At 42.9% G+C, this 20,586-nt stretch overlaps 1 protein-coding gene across 1 annotated transcript in view; it reads right to left on the reverse strand.

The window, feature by feature from the left end:
* Positions 1–20,586, reverse strand: part of prdm5 (PR domain containing 5) — a 37,240-nt gene extending 16,654 nt beyond the window's left edge. Inside the window, exons 1-13 of the mRNA XM_030432380.1 lie at positions 20,318–20,586; positions 19,563–19,646; positions 18,278–18,400; positions 16,263–16,431; positions 15,960–16,137; positions 14,790–14,882; positions 14,542–14,663; positions 13,812–13,891; positions 11,237–11,321; positions 10,992–11,149; positions 10,375–10,468; positions 6,737–6,897; positions 2,479–2,572 (exon numbers count right to left, since the gene is read on the reverse strand). Coding sequence (XP_030288240.1) covers positions 2,479–2,572; positions 6,737–6,897; positions 10,375–10,468; positions 10,992–11,149; positions 11,237–11,321; positions 13,812–13,891; positions 14,542–14,663; positions 14,790–14,882; positions 15,960–16,137; positions 16,263–16,431; positions 18,278–18,400; positions 19,563–19,646; positions 20,318–20,416 — 1,540 coding nt within the window. The 5' untranslated portion in view covers positions 20,417–20,586. The remainder of the gene's footprint in view (positions 1–2,478; positions 2,573–6,736; positions 6,898–10,374; positions 10,469–10,991; positions 11,150–11,236; positions 11,322–13,811; positions 13,892–14,541; positions 14,664–14,789; positions 14,883–15,959; positions 16,138–16,262; positions 16,432–18,277; positions 18,401–19,562; positions 19,647–20,317) is intronic.

The following is a 20,586-nucleotide window of genomic DNA, read 5'->3' on the forward strand; positions in this document are numbered from 1 at the left end:
AATCAATGCTGACTTGTTCCTGTGAAGCAGGAAGACAAACAAGATGAGGCTTTCCTGTCTGCCATCCAGAGAAACCGTTGATTTAAAGGTCTTTACCCCCAGCTGGAGTTCTTCTTTAAGACGCTACTGACAGAAAAACTAGCCACCTTTAAAGTTTTACCTACATTAACGGTGCCGTTTTTATGATTTACACATTCCTCATTCATCACACATCATCCACAGATGGCTTACATGAGCCGTGTGTGTGTGTGTGTGTGTGTGTGTGTGTGTGTGTGTGTGTGTGTGTGTGTGTGTGTGTGTGTGTGTGCCCACAAAATTACTCCTCGCCGTCTGAGAACAAGATGAGTCTTGTCGGGATTGTCGCTCGGGGAACGACTCTCACTTCTCACCACAGCTTATTTTTTTCCCCCCCCTCACACAAAAACACAACAAACAAAAAAAAAAAAAAAAAAACACCCAGTCTATAGAATGAGGGGACAGATTTACAGCCAGTCAGGGTCAAGGGTCATCCGGCTGGATGCTTTCTTGGAGTGGTCTTTTCTTTCTCCCCTCCTTTCTTTCTTTGAGGTGTCCCCTCGGCTCCCACCCCTCCCCCAGCATTCCTCTCTTTTGTTTATTCTATATAAATACAATCAGTCCAGGCCGCCGCGCACACACACATATACATTCTCTTTCTCTCTGTTGGTTTGTCCTTCACACATACACATGTACGAATACACACACATACACAGCTCGCGCACACACGGATACAAAGGGAGCTGTTGACAAAGTGTGGTGGGCTTGTCAAACGACCGCCGTCCTGCCACCACTGAGACACACACACACATTTTGACACACTACGGTCTTGTCAAAAATGTGCGCAAATTGTTTGAAAAGTTCGACGTATGGTGCAGAAAACATTTTGACTGAACGTGTGGTAGGGATCCGACAGCAAAGAAAACCTGGAGAGTAAGCAGACTGAAGCATGATTTACACACTGATTACATAAACGGGGCACTGTGTAGTTTTGGAGAAGAAATTCCCCCAAAAATGTATATTAATATGTTCTTCAGGTAATAATAAAAACTCAACAAGAAAAATATTTATATCTTCCAAAAATGAATGAAATAAAAACTGTTCTTAGAGGAAAACAAGGTCCCAGAACACTGTTTGCATCAAGAAAAGGTGGCAGGGTCCGCCACATATAAACTTGTCCTTTAAGGTCAGTTTGTTTGTTCAGTTCATTCAGAGTTTGTTAATTTAGTTAAAAAAGTCAGTCAATGACGATCTTTCCCTCCTGATTAAAATCTCTTCCTCTAAACTACATAGTGCACCTTTAAGTTATCTATTTGCTATCTATTATTTATATATTCAATGTAGTGTAGCATGATACCACTCTTACCTCAAGAGGCAATCGTCAGATAGAAAAGCTCAGGCCTCGTGTTCTCTGGGTTTCACAAGCTCTCTTAACACACAAGTAAATATTCTTATTATATGACGGAAAAATACAACTGAACTGAACTGAATTCAAGTTTCTTTCTTTTACCAAACTAAAACCTGCTTAATTGCCTTGCTGACTCATCGTTAAGAACCCTCCAAACCCGACAGAAACGAGGCCATTTCTCATACTGTGCACCTTTTATCGATGGTGATGACGACGCGGCTCTACCTGGATTCAGGAAGATCAGAAGCGAGAAACACGGGGCGGATTGTAACTGCCATTTCTGTGAAATCTAGTGATCTTAAGAGGCTTTCAGCAGGCCGGTCTGAAGCGCTAAAGCCAAGAGGACAATGAGGAGACAACGTGAGCGAGACGAGGAGATGAAGTTCAGTCCGAGACAGTCAGGCGTGGGCAGAGAGACAGAGAAACTGGGAGAGTGAGTGAAGGAGTTTGGAGGCCAAGAAGTGTGTGTGTGTGGCCGTGCCAGGTCTCTGCACCAGTCTGTTGGTAAGGAGACGCGCAGGAATGTGTAGCTTTCCAGTTTAAGGCAGTTTAATGAACATCCACCGCTCTATTTCTGTGGCAGCGCAAAGTCCGGAGCGAGCAGAGCTCCATCATGTTGGAATTCTCTCTTATTAAAATATGCTGGTGTTTGGAGCGCTGCTTCCAAACCTCTAATCACCACACATTTTTTTATTTCCAATTCCAAAAGGGTGGTTGTCGATCCCACTGACAGCTTTCTCCCTCCAGTCCTACAGGCAACCGATCAGAGCTTTTTCATGTAAGATTAAAAATGGGGACTTCATCTTTATACATCACTTAACTTACCTGACAACGAGGTGACTCACACCGATAACGACTCTAAAATCTGCACATTGTTGCTCCTGGTGCAAAATCATGCAGCTGATAATTTGTTGATGCTTTTAAATTTAAAAAATCCAAGGTCAGATGAATGCCAGTTTAAACTCAAAGACTCTCCATATTCATCTTTTACTTTAAGTTTGTGACGTTAATGGCGGCTGATGGAACAGAGCGTTGAGGCTTGGAGGGCCACTGACCTGTGTGGCTGCGGATGTGGACCCTCAGCGTGCCGTTGCTGGCGAACTTCTGTCCGCAGTACGGGCAGATCTTCTCTTTCTCCCCCGTGTGTGTCTGGCAGAGACATGACAAAACAGGCATGTGGTTGATGTTATGAAAAACATTTGTAGCATTCATCCTCACATCCGTCCTACATTACAAAGTGAAATGTGACCGATGGTGAAAGCTGGACTTCATTTATAGTTAAACTTAAGTTAATGGTTATTTCGCTGTTAACAAATAAGCCGTGCTTCAGAACTTTGGCACGTTCGTCGCTCAAAGTGTTGAAGGCCGGCTCGGAAGCATGATTTGTGACATCACGAATGGTTTGAAAGGCAATCCTGGTCCAATATTCCGCTTAACACAAGTATGATGTGGAAACTCCATTTGATGTGCGTCCAGTGCACAAACACTGAGAACAGACTTTAAAGTGAAGTAAGAGGCATCTTGTTTCCACCAGTTAAAGTCAAAACCCCATCAGACACAAGTTATTATTCAAAGTATTGTTAGTAGACAAAGAGTATTTTTTTATACATCCTTTAAAAAGATCCGGAGGGGATCTGTGACTATAATGTACCATTTATTATGACGGCTATCATGGTTACCACAAGTGTTTTAAATGTCTCACAATCTAACAATTAACACGGTTATGATGCAATTATTAACACTTACATTGTGTTGTTAATGATAACAAGCCTCTCAGAAGGACCTATAAAGCTTATTGGTTGCACAAGTATAGTAAGACCATCACATACAGAGTTACCTTATGTATTTCCCTCCTATAGTGCACCACTAACATGCAGCGGACTCAGAGAATGGAGATGCACATGTTCACTTGACAGTGGATCCACTGAGCTGCCCCGGAGGCTGGATCAAAGAACACAGACGATGCAGATTTGCCAGGGTCCAAAGCCCGGGGGACTAAAGGCCAGGGTGCACGTATGCATTCATCTCCTTCTCCTCCCTCTTCTTCCTCTCCCTTCACCTCCCAGCAGTCCACAGTGTTGAGCTCTGCGGGACTCATAAGGGCTGCACATGCCGACGGGGGGGGGGGGAAGAGGAGCATGTGGAAAGAGCGCACCACCTCCTCTACCTTCCTCTCCGCCCCTCCTCCCTCCTCTCCTTCACTCTCTCCTTGTTGAAAAGTATCACTCTGAGTTCCTGCTCCCGGCCTGCTGTAAATTCCCCGAGAATAATCGTGAGTATGAAAGGCTCAAACTCGGAGCGACAGTTTCAACAGCAGTACAACAATACAGGAACACCTCCTCTCTGGGCCCCCATCCTTTGCTCCATCACCCCACTGTGTCCCTCTGACACCTCGGGTGTTTCGTTACAAAGGCTCCATCAACACACACACACACGCAGACACACATGCACACACACATGCACACACACATGCACACACACATGCACATTACAAAACACATGCACACGCTCACTCACACACAACTGTGCACAAACAAATCCACATATATGAACACATGTGTCCCAGATGGACACATGCTGCATTATTTAGATTGTTGTTTGCATAGCAGAGAAAACGTCGCTTGCTTTCTACCTTCGACAGCTACAGGCCAACGTGAGCCATTTCCCTCGGGAACGTTTCAAATTATAAGTGTGGAATTTATTGGTAGGTAATCATCCGACAATTTCACATATAAACGATCAGCATGTCTGCATAACCGCTCAAAGCCAACCCTGTAATTTTCATTCGGGAGTGAATTCTTCCCTGAAAAGCACCGACAGAGGTGAGACTCGATCTTGTACAATGCGCAAAACATACAATACATGCACATACATGCTGACACACACGCCCTATCGTGTAACACAAATCCAGGCTCACCGAGGAGAAAGGCATCGACTGCAACACAATAACACAAGCCTGTTCTGCCAGATATGGACAGCATTACTGTTCATTTACATAAGCAACTGCTGCGACAGCACATATGACTGAAGCTCAGGGAAACAAAGACGCACACGAACATGTGCCGTCCATCCATTCTGTCGAAGAAGAAAGAAAGTTGATTCTTTATCACTTCCAGAAGCAAGTCATTCAGTGTCATCTTCAACCTATCGGGCTGCTGCGGTGACAAAATGTTACAGCTAACAAGCTTGTGACAACACCAGTAATACCCAGTACACCAGTTTTTTACAAGAAAAGCTGAAAAAATGTTAATTTAATGCTAATGCAACATTTCCTACAGCTGCAGCTTCACATTAAGGCAACGCAAGTTGACTTTTATTTAGAAGTAGGCTTGTCACAGGAAACGCACTGTGTTCATTGAGTTTAGCACCACTATCGTTCTTCAGATATGCATCTTACTGAACAAAGAAATGTCATCTTCTGTATTTGTTGACAGCAGATCAGTTTGATGATGAAGATGTCAAGGAGTAGTTTTATTCAGGAACAAGAAGGATCTGTTTAGATGGAGGGTTGTGGGCGACAGGCTGCACACCTCCAACTTTTCAGTAAGGTAGCCAACTCCCATTACCTCATTAGCGTTATCAGCTTCCTTATTAAATCTGAAATATTGCCAAATACAGCGCTTTTTGGTTTGACAACAACGCCTCCGCCCAACGTCGTCAGTCAACTCTTACAACTCTAGTTAGTGATAAGTGAAAACTGACTCCTGCTTCTCTGTGCTGCAGCAGTTGTAAACCCATTGTCCAACAAAATATTAATTTTTAAAAAGCAAAATAACTTCTAATGTAACCAGTGTGTGCCCGACCACCTTGTAACACTGCGAGCACTGACTACCGCAGCTAGCCTTCTTCAACCCTTCAAAAATCCTGCTTAAAAGTGATTTAACTGCTTTTTACCACGTAACATGTCAAATGGTTCTTTTTACTAAAACGTTTGCTTCCTCTTCAGAAATAGATATTTCATTGAGCGTATTTTATACCAATAATTGTCAAATTATGTGACATATTCACCTGTTAAAAGGAGCCAAGTCATTCAGGCTCAGTAGCTACATCTGCAACTGGAACTGCAACTCTAGACCTGAAATGCTGAGTTCATAGATTCATCTGCAACTACTTTGTTAGCTTGCTTTAACTGTTTTTATCGTTTCTTTCTTTTGTTCTGCTTGTGTAATCTGTAAAGCACTTTGGGTTGTATTTTCGTATGAAATGTGCAATATAAATCCATTTACTTGCTTTGCCATTGAACTGAAAGACGTAACGATAAACGGACTGATCAAAAAGTAAACATCAGCTTGATCTATAATCAAAAGCAATTGTTAGTAAGAATCAACATTTTGTTAGAATAATGGAAACCTGTGTCGTATTTTTGGCTTTCGTGATGTCCAAAAAGTTTCTTATCTCGCTCAATTTACTTCTGATTTTCATCATCTGTGTAGAATCAGACGCGGTGCACGGAGCCTCAGACAGATTTTGATACTAACAAAACATGGCTGTAAGAACTATTTGTGATTATTTTAGGGGCCAGAGTATCAAGGTGTACATAAAATAGGACCTCAACAATAGCGTGGCCAGAAGCAGGGTTACTCTGCGCATGTAAACACAGCCAGCAAGTTGTCGTCTCCTCGGCAACCTGGCTTTGATCAAGGCCAGATCGCTGTGCAGCCTGCAGACCCTGAAAAAGCAGCGAGACAGTTCAACATGCCAGTGTTCAGCCCTACTGTTGAGACAACCTCTGAGACATTTTCTTTTGCCGCGTGCCAAGAATCTGTTTGGGTTCAATCTTGATCCATAACCACACCGGACGTTGTCAGATTTAGGGCTCATAATCTGCAGCGAGATCTGTTTGGGGCTTTGAAACCCTGCGGAGATAATGGACTAACTGCCATTTCTAATCAACATAGGAATTGATTTGCAAGCCTTCATGGGCAGCAACGGTCAACAGGGATGTCTCCGCCAGGTTTGACAGTCTAAGATATGAGTGGAGTTAGCTGCGCAACATTCATGAGACGAGGAGAGGGACTGGATTTGAAACAATGGAAACATTTCGGTGAAGTAGACGGAGCCGGCTTTCATTTCTTCCCTTTCAAATTCAGTGTGGGGGCAGAAGACTGATGATGGAAAGTCTGATTAAAAACTGCATATTTTTCCACTAATTTCACCTGTAACTGAAAATGTAGATGGTTTCATGAGTTATGTACAGATAAATACGGCAGAAAAGCAGCTTGAACTCAATCTGGGGACAAAGTGACAGCTCTTGCAGACACACAAGCCGCATCTATGATTGATGTTCGTCTGGCTCAAGCTCTTTTCATTCACCTTCTTGTGGCTCTTGAGGACGGATGGAGTGACAAAGGCCTTCTCGCACAGGTCACACTTGTACTTCTTATGGCCGTCGTGCACCACCTGGATGTGGACGTTGAGCGTGTCCTTTCTCTTGAAGGTGCTGTCGCACTGGTCGCACTTGAATGTCCTCTCACCTGCAGCAAGGACAGAGGAACATTGGTGAGAGCCATTTCCAGTTACCTATTGTTGTGCCTGTAAACACACGGTCTTTACGCACAGCAAGAGGGGAACCAATTTCACCGGGGCGATTGTGTGGGCAGAAAAATAAAAAGAGCGGCATCAGGCGAGCCCAAACAATGGTCTTTAGAAAGGTCTGGTTCTGTTCTTTTCTGAACAGAAGTAGCTTTTATTGTGCATCTGTAGCTGTCATCTCAGGGGAAACAGTAAATCAAACTACTCTGCCATATGTTTCATCCGAACGTCAAATGGTTCTGCGAAGAAAAAAAAAAGAAAAACATGCCTTATTTTAATAATCACTCCACTCCAGACAGACAGTACTCAGACACAATCTCAGCTGTTCACCGAGTGCAGCCTGATGTTTTCCTTCACGCCTCTGCTCTCTGCCTCCATACAACAGCCTCTATTGTTGAAGAGTGGTTGTTTCCATTATATGGAGATCATTCAATTTCCACAGAGCAGTTTGGAGAGAGCGTGTGAGTGTGTGTCTGCGCGCATGTTTGGCGAGCAAACACGTACGAGCTTGTGCTCACTCTCCGATTACCAAGGCCGATGATGGTCAGCTCAGTTAAACGGAACACCAGTGAAAGCCGAGGTCCATTGTGTTTTTAATCAAATCCAACCGTTGACTGGATGATAATTAACGTCAACGACGCCCTCGCATGAAGATTTCATTACTACTTGGAGCACGGCTTCAGTCTGGTATGAATCCATGCATGAACCAACACAGACATGGACAGATAGTAGTTAATTGATATTTTCAAACTATGTTGACGCATATGGACGGAGAAAATGGAAACTTAGAAGATCTGCTGGTCGTTTACCAAAGTACTGGTTCGCCGCAAGGTGAAACCCACACGGAGTAAGAAAAGCTCCAAACTTTTACTCATCACGATTGCACGTCACCTCAGCTCCGTGTGACCATCCAAGATTAACAGATTTGGTGCTAAAGAAAACCGTTTATGCTTTATCTTTCTTTTCCTTCAGTGTTTCATAACTTCTTGTGCATGTAATAAGTCTTCAAAGATGAAAAGGTCAAAGTCTGCACCAAAAGAAGCTCCTCAAAAACAGTGCAACACCTCTTCATTCCACATCCACATCACAATGTCACACATTTTCAGAATTTATGTGTAGCGGCTAGTTTGACACGTAAGAGTTGATTTGGCACAGCTGCTTTGTTGTTCTTAGCGGTGCTGGCTCATGTAAAGCATCTAAACCTGTTCTAGTAACCCAAACTAAAATAATGAACCTCATAATTAGCATAAAATGTCTCTTTTAATTGCAGGCATTGGGAAAAGAAATATTGTATGGACGTAAGAATCATAAAGCCTTTAATTTAATGTATTTTGGAACATAAAAATGTTCTAGAAGTCAACTTGAATAAAAATAAAAACCTCATATAAACATAATCCAAAATTTGTCTTGGCTTGCAAATTCACTGACAGGCATTTTATTATTTAATTTTTTTATGTTCAGCAGCTGTTCTCTCACTCTGACAGCTGCCTGAGGGTCTATATGTAAGTCTGAATCTCTTTCCAGGATCATCCTCAGTTACAACACCTGACAGTGTAACATCATCCGCTGTATGATGGCAGCTGTCCTCATACTTTTGCTGCTAATGGTTTCAGGTCCTTTCATTCAATTAGTGACACTGTGACGTTGTGTCTTGTTGTCTTCTGCTTATTTGTGACTGCAGGACTCGAAGCGCTGCAGTGTGAAAGTCATTTCTTTACTCGGGAGCAGAACAGGCAGCCTTATAATCCACTATGCCAATAATCCTGCACCTTCTCAAGACCAGGTGGCGTTCATCATATCGAAACAAGCCATTTGCGACTTCAGGAGAGTTTGGTGAACCTGGAACACCCGTGTGCACAAAAAAAAAAGCACATGGATTCAGGATAAGAAGCAGAAAATGTTCCTGCATCAGGCACGTTACGTTTGAAAACATTTTTTGATTTCACCTGAAAACGCTTCGACAGCTGCGCTTCATTTTACTCCCTGTGAGACAATCGCTACAAAGCTGACGTGTCGCCCCGGACGTTAACTCACAACGACAGACACGTTTATTCACTGGCACGTCTATTCGCTCACCTGCAGTGAAATCACACACTGGATCCGCCCGCCCCACATACTGTCTAGAACTTGATACATAATACGAGCCCTGGTATTATGTGGCCTGCCTCCTGAGACAGCGGCAGGAAATGCCTTGAGCTTTACAATCTCTTTGTTATCTGGCTCAATTGGCGGAGCGGCGCTGACTGTCTGCTGGGCCGCAGCACCCAGCGGACCACCGTGTGCCCAGAGCACATCTAATAACTCCTCAGTGGTGTTATAGAGAAATATAGATAGAGTTATGATTACCAATATTAATGGTTATATCCGCAGGGGTATGGATGAACTGAAGGCCAAGAAAATATTGGAAAACAAAGCAGATTTTGCTTTTAGAACTTCTCTTCCAGGAGATAATACGATGGTTACAATTCTAGCATTCCAAGGTCATTTCTCCCAAAAAAGCGACCTCACATTTCTCAGGGCTCATTTGGTTGGTGCACTTAATCTTTAAAATATGACATTAACTTGATTTGTTTTCATAAGTCTAACATGAAATCTAATAAGTGAAACCTAATGAGACCCTAAATTCAATACCAAACAGGAGAGGAGAAGAAATAAGATTAACTTTATTGACTTTCTCTCTCTTTAAACTCTTGGTTAGTGTTGCAACTGTGAGACATGACACACTCCTGCACACTACATACAGAACACAGACATGTCGAATGAACAATTATATTTAGACATTCAAGTTGTTCTGTGTGTTCACATGTTTGGCCACTAAATTTTACTTACATTCTTCCTCTAGCAGTGAAAAGTTGAATTCAGAAGCACTTAAATGCATCCTCACCTACTGAGCTTTTTTCACTGTTTAGGGAACTTTGATAACTTTTTCAAAGCTTTCACAGAAAAACTACTACAGGCAACCGAATCTGCCAGCCGTGGTTCAGAGGTAGAGCCAGCGTCTTCTTATCGAAAGGTCACTGGTTCGATTCCCCTGGCTTGCACACAAAGTGTCCTTGGGCAAGATACTGAACCCCAAACTGCTCCTGAAGTGCTGGTCTGCACCTTACATGGCAGCCAACACCATCAGTGTATGCATGTATGAATTACTGTGAGTCGTTTTGGACAAACGCGTCTGCAAAATGCCATTAATGTAAATCTAACGTAGCCTCGGTGAGTTTAAAAAAATCTTTCGTCTGTCTTTCACTTGCTCCTGAAAGAAATGCACGTTAGCGACCATGGGCTGCCAGACTATACAGAAAATTTCATTTTGTAGCAGTTTTATCTTATAGGTTAATAGACCGATCACAGCTCTTCTCATGGATAGATGTATCTGTTGTGGGCAGGGTCACAAGAGCACACGGTCAAACACTCATACTTACTGTTGTGTATAAGTAAATGGCGCTGGAGAGAGAAGGGGGTGCGGAACAGAGCTTTGCACTCCTCACACTGAAAGGGCCGCTCCTCCGAGTGGGTCTGCAGAGAGAGCAGAGCGGCATCAGCATGTTTATCATGTGTGGGCTGAGAGCTGCCTCCGTCAGGATGTTGATGAAGCGTCCTACACTGATGTGAGAGGATCATGCAAAAAGGCTCCGCGGCCAATCTGGTTTGTTGACTTGATGAAGACAAGCAGCTTGAGGGGCTTTAAGTTCAAAGTGCTTCTGTTTTTCTGGCCCCCCCCCCACCCCTCCTCTCCTCTCCGTGCCCGACCGATCTGTCTGAGTGACACCTCAATCCCAAAAGTAAACACGGGGGAGCTCAGGGGTGGAGCAAGCCAGAGACCCCACAGATAACAGCCACCAACGAGGGCCTGATTGATTACAGCCTCGCTAATAACGCCAGCTTTGAAGTGACTCTGCCTTTCAATTAATAATTCTCAGCAAACACCAATCAGCTACATAGAACGGTATAAAGACAATAATCATTCCTGCGAAAGCCTGATTAAAGTAAAAATTAACCCTCCGGTGGAAAAATCATGTGCGACGCCACATCTGCTCACCTTCTTGTGATTTTTGTAGACGTTGCGGTGGGCGAACTCTTTCCCGCACAGCTTACATTTGTACGGTTTGTCCTCGCTGTGGATGATCTTATGAGCCGTCACCTGGTCCAGACGCTTGAACGAGCGACTGCAGATCTCGCAGGTGTACGGTCGCTTCTCTGATCGTTGAAATATTGACACATTTCGGTAAACAGAGATGATGCAGGAAGTTGAGAAGTGGCGTGTTTGATGCGCCGTTCACTTACCTGAGTGTGTGATCATGTGGCGTTTGAGCTGATTCGTAGAGATGAACTTCTTGTCACACGCGTGGCAGTCGAATATTTCATGAACCTGCGGCAGAAGAGTTAAAAAAAAGGGGAGCGTTTAAGTTTTTCGGTCTTGCTGATAAACTCTTAAAAACTTAAAGTTGAAGGATCACGGCCGGCGATGGTCAAGTGAAGCTAAATCTTGTCCGTTTTCATTAGACTGATGTCTACGGACAGAAAAGCAATTAAAGTGATGAAAAGTTTCAATCCTTTTTCTGCTTCAGAGCATCGCTCCAATAATTGCACACTCAATAGTTCCCCGGCGTACAGCTACAATAGCATATGCTAATGCGAGGCGGCTCCTCTTGTCACAGCTGCTACTGCAAAAGCTTGTTCAGCTAAATGATGATAATGGTAGTTTTAAGCTGCTTTGGAGCTAACGTGTCATTATGGAAAGTTTGATTGCTCCTCCGCAAGAATAATGCCCCCCCCCCCCCCCCAAGTATTCGATTGAAGCTATAAGCATACAATACATATTGTTATGCCTGAATTGTTTGTGTTTAAGTGGGACATCTCTATTAAATGTGAAAAGAAGTCAAAAACTCATGTAATCCTGACCTACATTTATAGAAACATATTCGGCCTTTTAGAACTGAGACTTTTCAACAGACAAAGGTTTTGGACAGCGCTTGCATGATTGGAAATCATTTCTGCTGCCATGAGCCACTTAATGGCAGAACTGGCACATACACACATAAGGAGGCCACATTACGCACACGTTACATACGCCTAGTTTAAAATCCCCCGGAGATCTGAAACTGGAGAGTACTGACTCATAGACAGGTGAAGTGGGTTAAATGATGCACTGCAGCAGAACTGTGTCACAACTTCCAGGTGACTTTAGTTGTCGGGACAGTTTGGAAACAGGCACCGTGATGAATAAGGCGGCGGCGGCGGCGTATTAATGCCCGCTGATTAATCTGCATGATAGATGTTGACGAGAGAAAATGAAATGTCGCAGTTACCAGCTGGGATAATTAATGAGGAGTGTTAGTTAATGAACGACAACAAATAAGACGATTTGTTTGAGGCGACTTGATTAATCCTCCAGCTCCAAACAACATCCAAAACGCTGTCCTGACCTGGAACAACCCTTTCAGTAAGGTGACTCCTCCATGAGGAATTAGAACAACACTCAGTAGAGCGTATACCTCCGCTTAGGCCACACATCGTACTACTTGCCGACTACATTATGCCTTATTTGTTTCATCAAGATCTGTGCATTGGTCCTTGAGATTTTGACAAAAATGTCATCCTAATGTTAACCAAAGTAAGAAAAGAAATCCTGGATCCAGATTCGAACCAAAAATTAATGGGGTCTCTTCTGGGCCGAGACCCAAACGGCATTCAAGTCTTGTGAAAATTCATTCAGCAGCTTTTTGTGTAATCCTGCTGACATACCTACCACCTGGCCAACCTCCTTGGCTAAAGTAAAAAGACAGTTTATACATGTTTTTTCATTATTGACAGGTAATTTATGGACAGTCTCATTTCTCCGCAACGATATCTATCACACGAGCGCTGCTTTTTCAAGTGAAAATACAAAAACAGCTTCAGTTTGCTGGCCAAGAGTATCGCTGAACTTTCCTTCACCTGTCTCATGACCTATAATTTAATTACAGACCAATTCATACTTTATTTTTGAAGCTGATACCAATAAAAGATCATTTACAGTTTAACAATAAGGTCTGAAATGAAATCAATGCACTTCAGCACTAAACTTCACTGGGAATCTAATAAGTATAAATTACCAGAGCCATCTTTTTCTGCATTAGCCTCTGTAAAAAAGAAATAGTTGGCATATGTGCTGATACCAATACATATATCTGCCCTGCGTTTAATGAAAACCAATGTGTGTAATAACACTGGAATTACAGCTCTAACTGGAAGACATGTTAACCTACTTTGTGTGCAGACAGACTAGTGTAACCTATAAAGAACCATCCTCTCCCAAATGTCTGAACAGAGAATATAAAGGTTTCGCAAAACTGAACATGACCGGCTCCTGACGATACACAGTACCAAAACAAACACCCATTTTGTATGAAAACATTTCAGATTAGTATTTAAACAGGCCAGTTCAGATCTGTAACCCATCAGTTTGAGGGAGAATCCTGACGCCAAGGTTAAAACCTTGTTGTCTGCCAACAGAGCCTCTTAAATTTCACAAGGAGCTGTGGGATGAGCTAGTGAAAAAGAAACCACCCCTCAGCTCTTTGTCACCAGGATAAATTTGTAACAACTCGATCATAAAGACGCCGTCACGTGGAGAGGGAAGAAGAACCGCACAAAGTGAACTCAAGAAGCTCGGGGAAGCGGAGACGACTGCGCGATTAAGAGGTTAGTCTGGGTTACAGGGAGAGTGTGATGGATCCCACTGTACAGCTAAAAAGAGACATCACTGCAAAAGTGGATCATGCAAAACTGAGTAAGCTGAATTAATCCTGTCAGACCCGACGCGAGAGTATCTGGTCGGGGTATTTTGAGCTGTGCAGTCGACGATGTAGAGCCTCACCTTCCTGTGTTCTTGGAGATTCAGAGAGGAGGAGCATTTTCTGTTGCATATGGTGCACGTGAGTTTCCGACGTGCACTTCCTGCAAAGAAAAAGGAAAAGTGGATGAAAAAATACCCGACGAAAGTGGGCAATCACGACAACAATTTCAACACAATCATCATCGCACGGTCACATCATCACAGGCCCCGACGATCCCACCATTTTTGGACCCTCCCCTTATCCCCGTCTGAATCACATCGTGCCCCACATCTGACGAGTCTGATCCACTTCCCCCCTTGCCCACACACACACACACACACACACCGCTTGTCCTGACCACGTTGGTAAAACATAAAGGCCCGGATCTCCATCAGCCCGAGGAGATGAAAGTCTTAATCTCGGGTTGATACTTGATTCACATGTAGGGCTGCGCAGATCCCCGCTGCCCTACATCCCATCATAAATAGCTATGGAAGTCCAATTATCCGTAGGAGTGAGCCGCCCCAGAACACACAGGTCAGCAATTATGTAGCGCAAGTAATTAGAGATGTGTCTCAACATTGCAGGGATTTTAACTGATCGAGGTCAAGTACTGTAACTGCAGTTCCTTGAGTGCTGAGGCTGCTAATGGACAATTAACTTCATTACATGACGTTTGGAAAAAAAACAAAAAGTGCTACGCGTGTGAATTTGTGTGCTGAAGAAAGAAAGAGACAGAGAGACGTTCAAGGGAGAGACGGAGATGCCAACCTGTGTGAACGTTTCCTTTATGCTTCTTCAGAGCGTCCTTGCTCTTGAATCTTTTGCCGCAGCTCTCAGCTTTACAGATGAACCTGGCGTCTCCTTTGCAGGCTTCCTTATGCTGTTCAAAGCTGTCAACAAAGGATGTGGAAGAAGAGGAAGAAAGAGCTCTATCTGACTGCGCATCTGAGGACATAAATGGCATGTGACCTTGTGTACATTGTACTATGTACAGCTTATACTTTCTCTTGCGTTACCTGGACTCTGAGATGAATGTGCTGTGGCAGAGGGAGCACTGGTGCACTTTGGAGTCACCTGAAGGATCCAGTGACTCCGAACAATGCAAAACGCTGGGGAGGAGTTGAAATAAAAACAAAATTAGGCACCAAATAATAAATGAAACTTCTCAGGTTGATGGCTAAACAAACATAAATCTCATTTTAAAAATCGTACAAAAGCTACCATTCTTTGACCTAAACTAACCAATCAAATTTAATTAAAGGTGCTATATGTAAGTTTACTTGCCATGAGCTGTCTCCAACGGCTAATTATTGTTTTGGTCACTTCTTTCTTTGCTGATGAACGAAAATCGTTATAAAGTGGTAGAATAAGACAGGACAGGCAGATACTAGCTGGTTAGCATGCTAACCTCTATAGACGTCTTTGACTACACTTATTTCTTCAAACTCTTTTTAGTTAATTTAATATTTTTTAACTAACTATAAACTACTGACTTGTTTTAAATCATTTCAAAATTCTAACAAGTGGCTCCTTTTAAAAGAATTGTTTCATATCATGGCATATTAGTACATGTATTGTATTTCTTGCCCACTGTTAGATGAGAAGATTTAAAACACTCTCATGTTTGTGCTTTATAAGTGATTTAAGTATAAAGCCGCAACCAGCGGAGAGTAAGCTTAGCTTAGCGTAAACACTTCCAAAACCATCACTTCTAAAGCTGACTAATTCAAGTTGTGTCCTTTTTAAATCCGTACAAACAACCGTAGTGTAAAAATAACAATTTGTGGTTGGTGTTCGAGGTCAGCCGTTTCCCCTTGTTCTCAGTCTTTAAGCTAAGCTAAGCTAAATGGCAGCTGCACAGTGAACAGACAGACATGGGAGTGGTACCAATCTTCTCATCTAACGCTCAGCATGAAAGCAATTAAGCCGATTTCGCAGACGGTCGAAGACAACTCCTTTTTGTTGAACGAGTAACATCCTCATTCTGAAGTAAAATCCATGCTTTTTCACATTAGAAGTTACGAAACACTTCTTTCCCGTAACCTTTAATCTAAAACCAAGGTTTCTCTCAAAGTGATTTAATGCTCTTTGATACTTTTTAATTACCTGCAGAGTCATTGTTAAAACAGTAAAACGTTAAATGAAACTGCACTATAGCCAGTTAAGTGATGGAACAGAAAACCCACTGGCGCTGCAGAGCCTGTTTGATGGGGAACTTCTTGCCACAGTTTCTGCATTTGAAGTCCTTCTCCTCTGTGCAGGGCCTCTGGTGCAGACTCTGGAGGTGGGCGGCCAGGATCTCCTCACTGGGAAAACTGCTCTCACACAGCAAGCAGGGGTGGTCCTCCTTCTTTATTACTAGTTCTGTAAAGATGTGGCACACACACAATGAGAGGATGATCTAAGAGGCACATGTTCGGCCAACTCTGTGTGATTCCCTTTGAAACGTATACGTTTATGATGACAAGCATAACTCTGTAACACTGTACCCATTTCAACGATACGTTTGGCGTCTTTGCTGTTTTCATCCTCGTCTTTCACGTCCTCCTCCTCCTCTTCCTCCTCCTCCTCCTCCATGTCGCTGTCCAGGTAGCCGATCAGGAGCTCTGTGTCCGTCTCTATGTCGTCCACGGCCAGGTAAAAGATGTTCTCTCCATCCTACAAGACGATAACGCGGTTACAACCTCACGCAACAGTAACGATGCCACGGCGCACTGACAGAATTGTACCTGAATTTGAGAAGAATGACGCTTAATGAGAAAAACATTCCTGCTAAACTAAAACTTCTAACCATTTATGGTCATGAACGGTGAGTAACTGTTGAGCCTGGCTGAAGGCTGAACTCATTACGGCAAGACAACAGTCTGTTAAGCCTGATTGAGGCCACAGGTCAGAACCTCAAACCCCTTAAAAACGTCATTAACTTCTTCTTGTCCTCAGAGGTCACGCTAATAAAATCAAAGCGTCATTCTGTTTTAACCATGGGATTCTAAATATACATAAATAATGATTAAAAAGAGGAAAGCTACACAATAAATGTCACGGCTGATGGAACACAGAGCTTTAACACACATGGATGACCTTTAAACGACCAACCGCTGTGGACATTTGTGTATTAATGGCAGGAACTTGGCCCTCAGACCTGAAATGTTAGTCTCCTCTTCATTCAACTTCTATTTTTCTTCCATCAGAAGAGACCAATCGTTTTTATCTTTTTACACAGGAGTGCAGGAGGTGACGTTTCCCAGATGCACTGCGCTAAGTTCACAAGTGTGTGTGTGTGTGTGTGTGTGTGAGTGTGAATGTGTGTTTGCATGGTCGTGTTTTCCAAATACTTCAGATGTTTTCATATTCGTAGGCCGCACTACTGCTGTTGATGCATCATTTTTCAATATAATAACTTTAAAAAATGTTCTTGGAGTCCTTTGGAAATAACAAATAGACGAGGAATTATTCCCTGTGGCTGCAATAACTCAGCAGCAATCAGAGAAATATTCCCTCAGCAAGAGTCACGAGAGAGGCTGCCATTGTTAAACCCTCGCCCAGTCCAGCACATCTCGCTCGCATGTAGTCTTACATCTGGATTTAACAGCACAAACGCATGGAGCTTAACGTACGGAGATCTTATCAGAAAACGGAGTAAGAATGCTTCTCTTCCTGTCCAGTTTTAGATGCGACTTACACAACATTTCAGAGAGTTTAAGCCAACGAGATTTGTTTTTCTATTGTAAATATTAAACAAACACTTTCGCTATTGCTATTAATTAAGACTGTCAAAGCCACGCACTGGCTAGACTGTGCTTTCTCCCACCTTTGATGGTTTTCCAATCAGAGATACTGTTCTGTGTTTTGTGTGTTTTTATCCATTTCTTCGTCTGTCTTTTGCCTCCTTGTCGGTGCAGCCTACTTCCTTTTCAAAGAAATAAAAACCCAGAAACTTTCGATTAAGGATTTGAGCGTCAAATGTTACAGTAATGGTAGACGCTTATGATCTTTGAAGTAAAGGCTTGAGCCCTAAATTTGATCAAATAGATTTTTTCCCTTCACATCTTTAATCTGTTTTCATTCTTTAATTCTCAGCGAAGCTTCCTTCTGAAGCTCAGTTTGAAGCCCTCTCTTCCATGCTTTATTCATCATGTTCACTCCTTCCACTGATCGTCACGTTGTAACATATCTATTACTTATGTCATCTGTAAAACTAATATCTTATGTGGTAATCTTGGAACAAACACTGCTCTTTATAAAAAAAAAAAAAAAAAAGGGATTTTTCAGATCTTACTTTGAAGACTTTCCAGGCTGAAAACAGTCTGTCCGCTCCTAAGACTTTAAATTTGAAAGGATTGTTACTGAATTCCAACATCTTCGACCTATCTTAGTGAAGAAATCCTTCTCTTAAATCATTATCCCATCCCATCACATCTGTACTGCCTGTAGAATCATTGTCTTTCTAGTCTGTCTTTTTAGGTACGTCTGAGAGATTCGTGTCCACTGAGAGGAAATGTACCTGTATGGCTGCCAAGTTCTTCTGCTCCTGTGAAGGCGCCTGATGGACAAACCGCAGCCAGTTGGCATAGCGCGGGTTACTAGCATCCAGAATATACAGCACATCTCCTTTACTGCCACGGACCTGGAAAGAAAACAGTAACCGCATGAGTTGTCAGAAGAGAAAGACTGATTCTTCTTCACGCTTTGTCTTCTGTGCATCAAAGTGTGTTGGCCTTTTCATATAGACGCAGAATCACGTGCAGGCTTGTACCTCGCAATGTGGCGGCTCCAGATAACTACATCACAGCGTTTATTTCAATGGTTACCATCAATGGCTTCCTCACAATGTCAGATGTGAGACAGTTTAAATCAGCCAGTATGGTTAATGGATCTGCAGTGTAATTAAATGTTCTCTTTATCACAGAAAAACCGAGAACATATTTCGACAGAACTGCAGGCAGCTGTGTCTTTCTTTCACAGCTGTCCTGAGATAAAAGCTTGTGTTTTTTTGTTTAACTGCAGGCTGCAGGGAGATTATTTACTGCACTCTGTTAATTAATGCATTACATATTTAATGCAGCTGTTACAGATGTGAGGCTGGTGTTATCATGCTGCATGCACCTCTTTATACAAAACAGCATTAAGTCTTGAAATCTTGTAAGAGTTTGCCATGAGTCAGATTCAGCAGTGGTCAGCATGTCAGCAGAAACACCTCTAACTGCTGCTAATTGTAGCTACCCTTTGGATTAGCTCAGTTAGCCGTGCAGCTAGTGGTTTGGACTGGGAGCTCAGGGACCAACAGGGAGGGTTAGTGTTTACATCTAGCCTGTTAGCATGCTAACTTCATTAGTTATGTCTGCAACACAACAGACATCAAAACTGTTACTTATTCCCCTTCACTGTTAATTTTAGGGTTAGTGTTAACTGCACCTTTAAGAAGAAATCTTTAGTTGATTAGCTGATTGACTGCCAACAATTTTGATCATCTATTAATCGTTTAAGTCATTTTTCAAGCAGAAATGTTAAATATTTGCTAGTTCCAGCTTCTTAAATGTGAGGATTTGCTGCTTTTCTTTGTCGTAAATTACTGTAAACAAAGAGTCTTTGCGGGTTTTTTGGACATTTGGCTGGACAGACAAATCAATTTGAATCGGTCAGGGAAATTATGATGAGCAATTTTACATATTTCTTTCTCAGTTAACCGTAAAATAAGTGTTATGAATAATGTATAACTCTGACAGTAATCATCCGTTGCCACCCTTGTGTAGACTGTAGGAAAAACATGAGGATGTTCGTGCATTCACCTCCCACATGAGCCTGGTGTCCGAGCTCTCATCCAGCTCGTTGGGCAGCTTTTTCTCACCTGCGAAGGGGCCAAACTTTTCTCCCTTTAAAAGCAAAAAAAGAACACACAAGGATCATTTGTCATCACTGTTACAAAACGCTTGGCAGCCGAGATGAATCACATTAAAAACATCACACACCACAGTGGACCAGTCCAAACCGTGACATTTTGCATTGTGGGTAAATGTTGGATATCTTACAGTACAGCTGGACACGCCTACTGTTCAATGTGACATGTGAACGCATCCTGGACATTTTATTCCTATGGACCAAAAATCCAGGGGGCGTGGCCCGAGTGTTCTTCATGATGCGTTCATGTTCATCCTCCAGCTCCACTACAGTAGCACAGATTTTTAAAGAGAGCTACATCCTCCTGAACGTGAACACATCCTCTGAAACATTCAACAAAACTCGTTTGGGAGGAGGCGGAGAACGTCTGCTGCTTAAGCTAAACAACAACAAGCCCGTTAGAGTCTTTTCGTCGACATGAATACATTGTTGTGTGGAGAAGACGAGTGGAGTCACTGTAGCTACGTGGCACTTCACGTCAGAGCAGCCTTGGGTCGAGGCTCAGACTCCTGACAAGAGACCAGAAGGAATAAAAAAGGCAAACAGAGAGAAAAAAACTACCCACGACCGTTTGAACAGTTTTAAAAAGTAACCGTTGACGCTCCCCGCCCGTTAAACTCGGTGACAAAGCTGCGAAACAACAAACCTTTTTCACTCGCCTCGCCGTGTACAGACCGATTCCATCCTGGACCTTTGACGATTTCAGGGAAAATCTGTCTGGCACGTACATGCCCAACATTGTCATTTCTCGGAAACGTTTCCGTCAGTGACAACTTGTTGGCTATCAGGTATGTCAGCGGAAGTGGATGATCATTGTCAGTTTGAATTCAGAGCAGATAGTTTTTCTTCGTGGAGACGTCCAGGTTGAACTTCTGTCGCTCGCGCTGCAGGAAAGCAGAGCGGCGCCTCTGATTG

The sequence above is a fragment of the Sparus aurata genome, chromosome 11 (genome assembly GCF_900880675.1).
Source record: "Sparus aurata chromosome 11, fSpaAur1.1, whole genome shotgun sequence".
Lineage (NCBI taxonomy): Eukaryota > Metazoa > Chordata > Actinopteri > Spariformes > Sparidae > Sparus > Sparus aurata.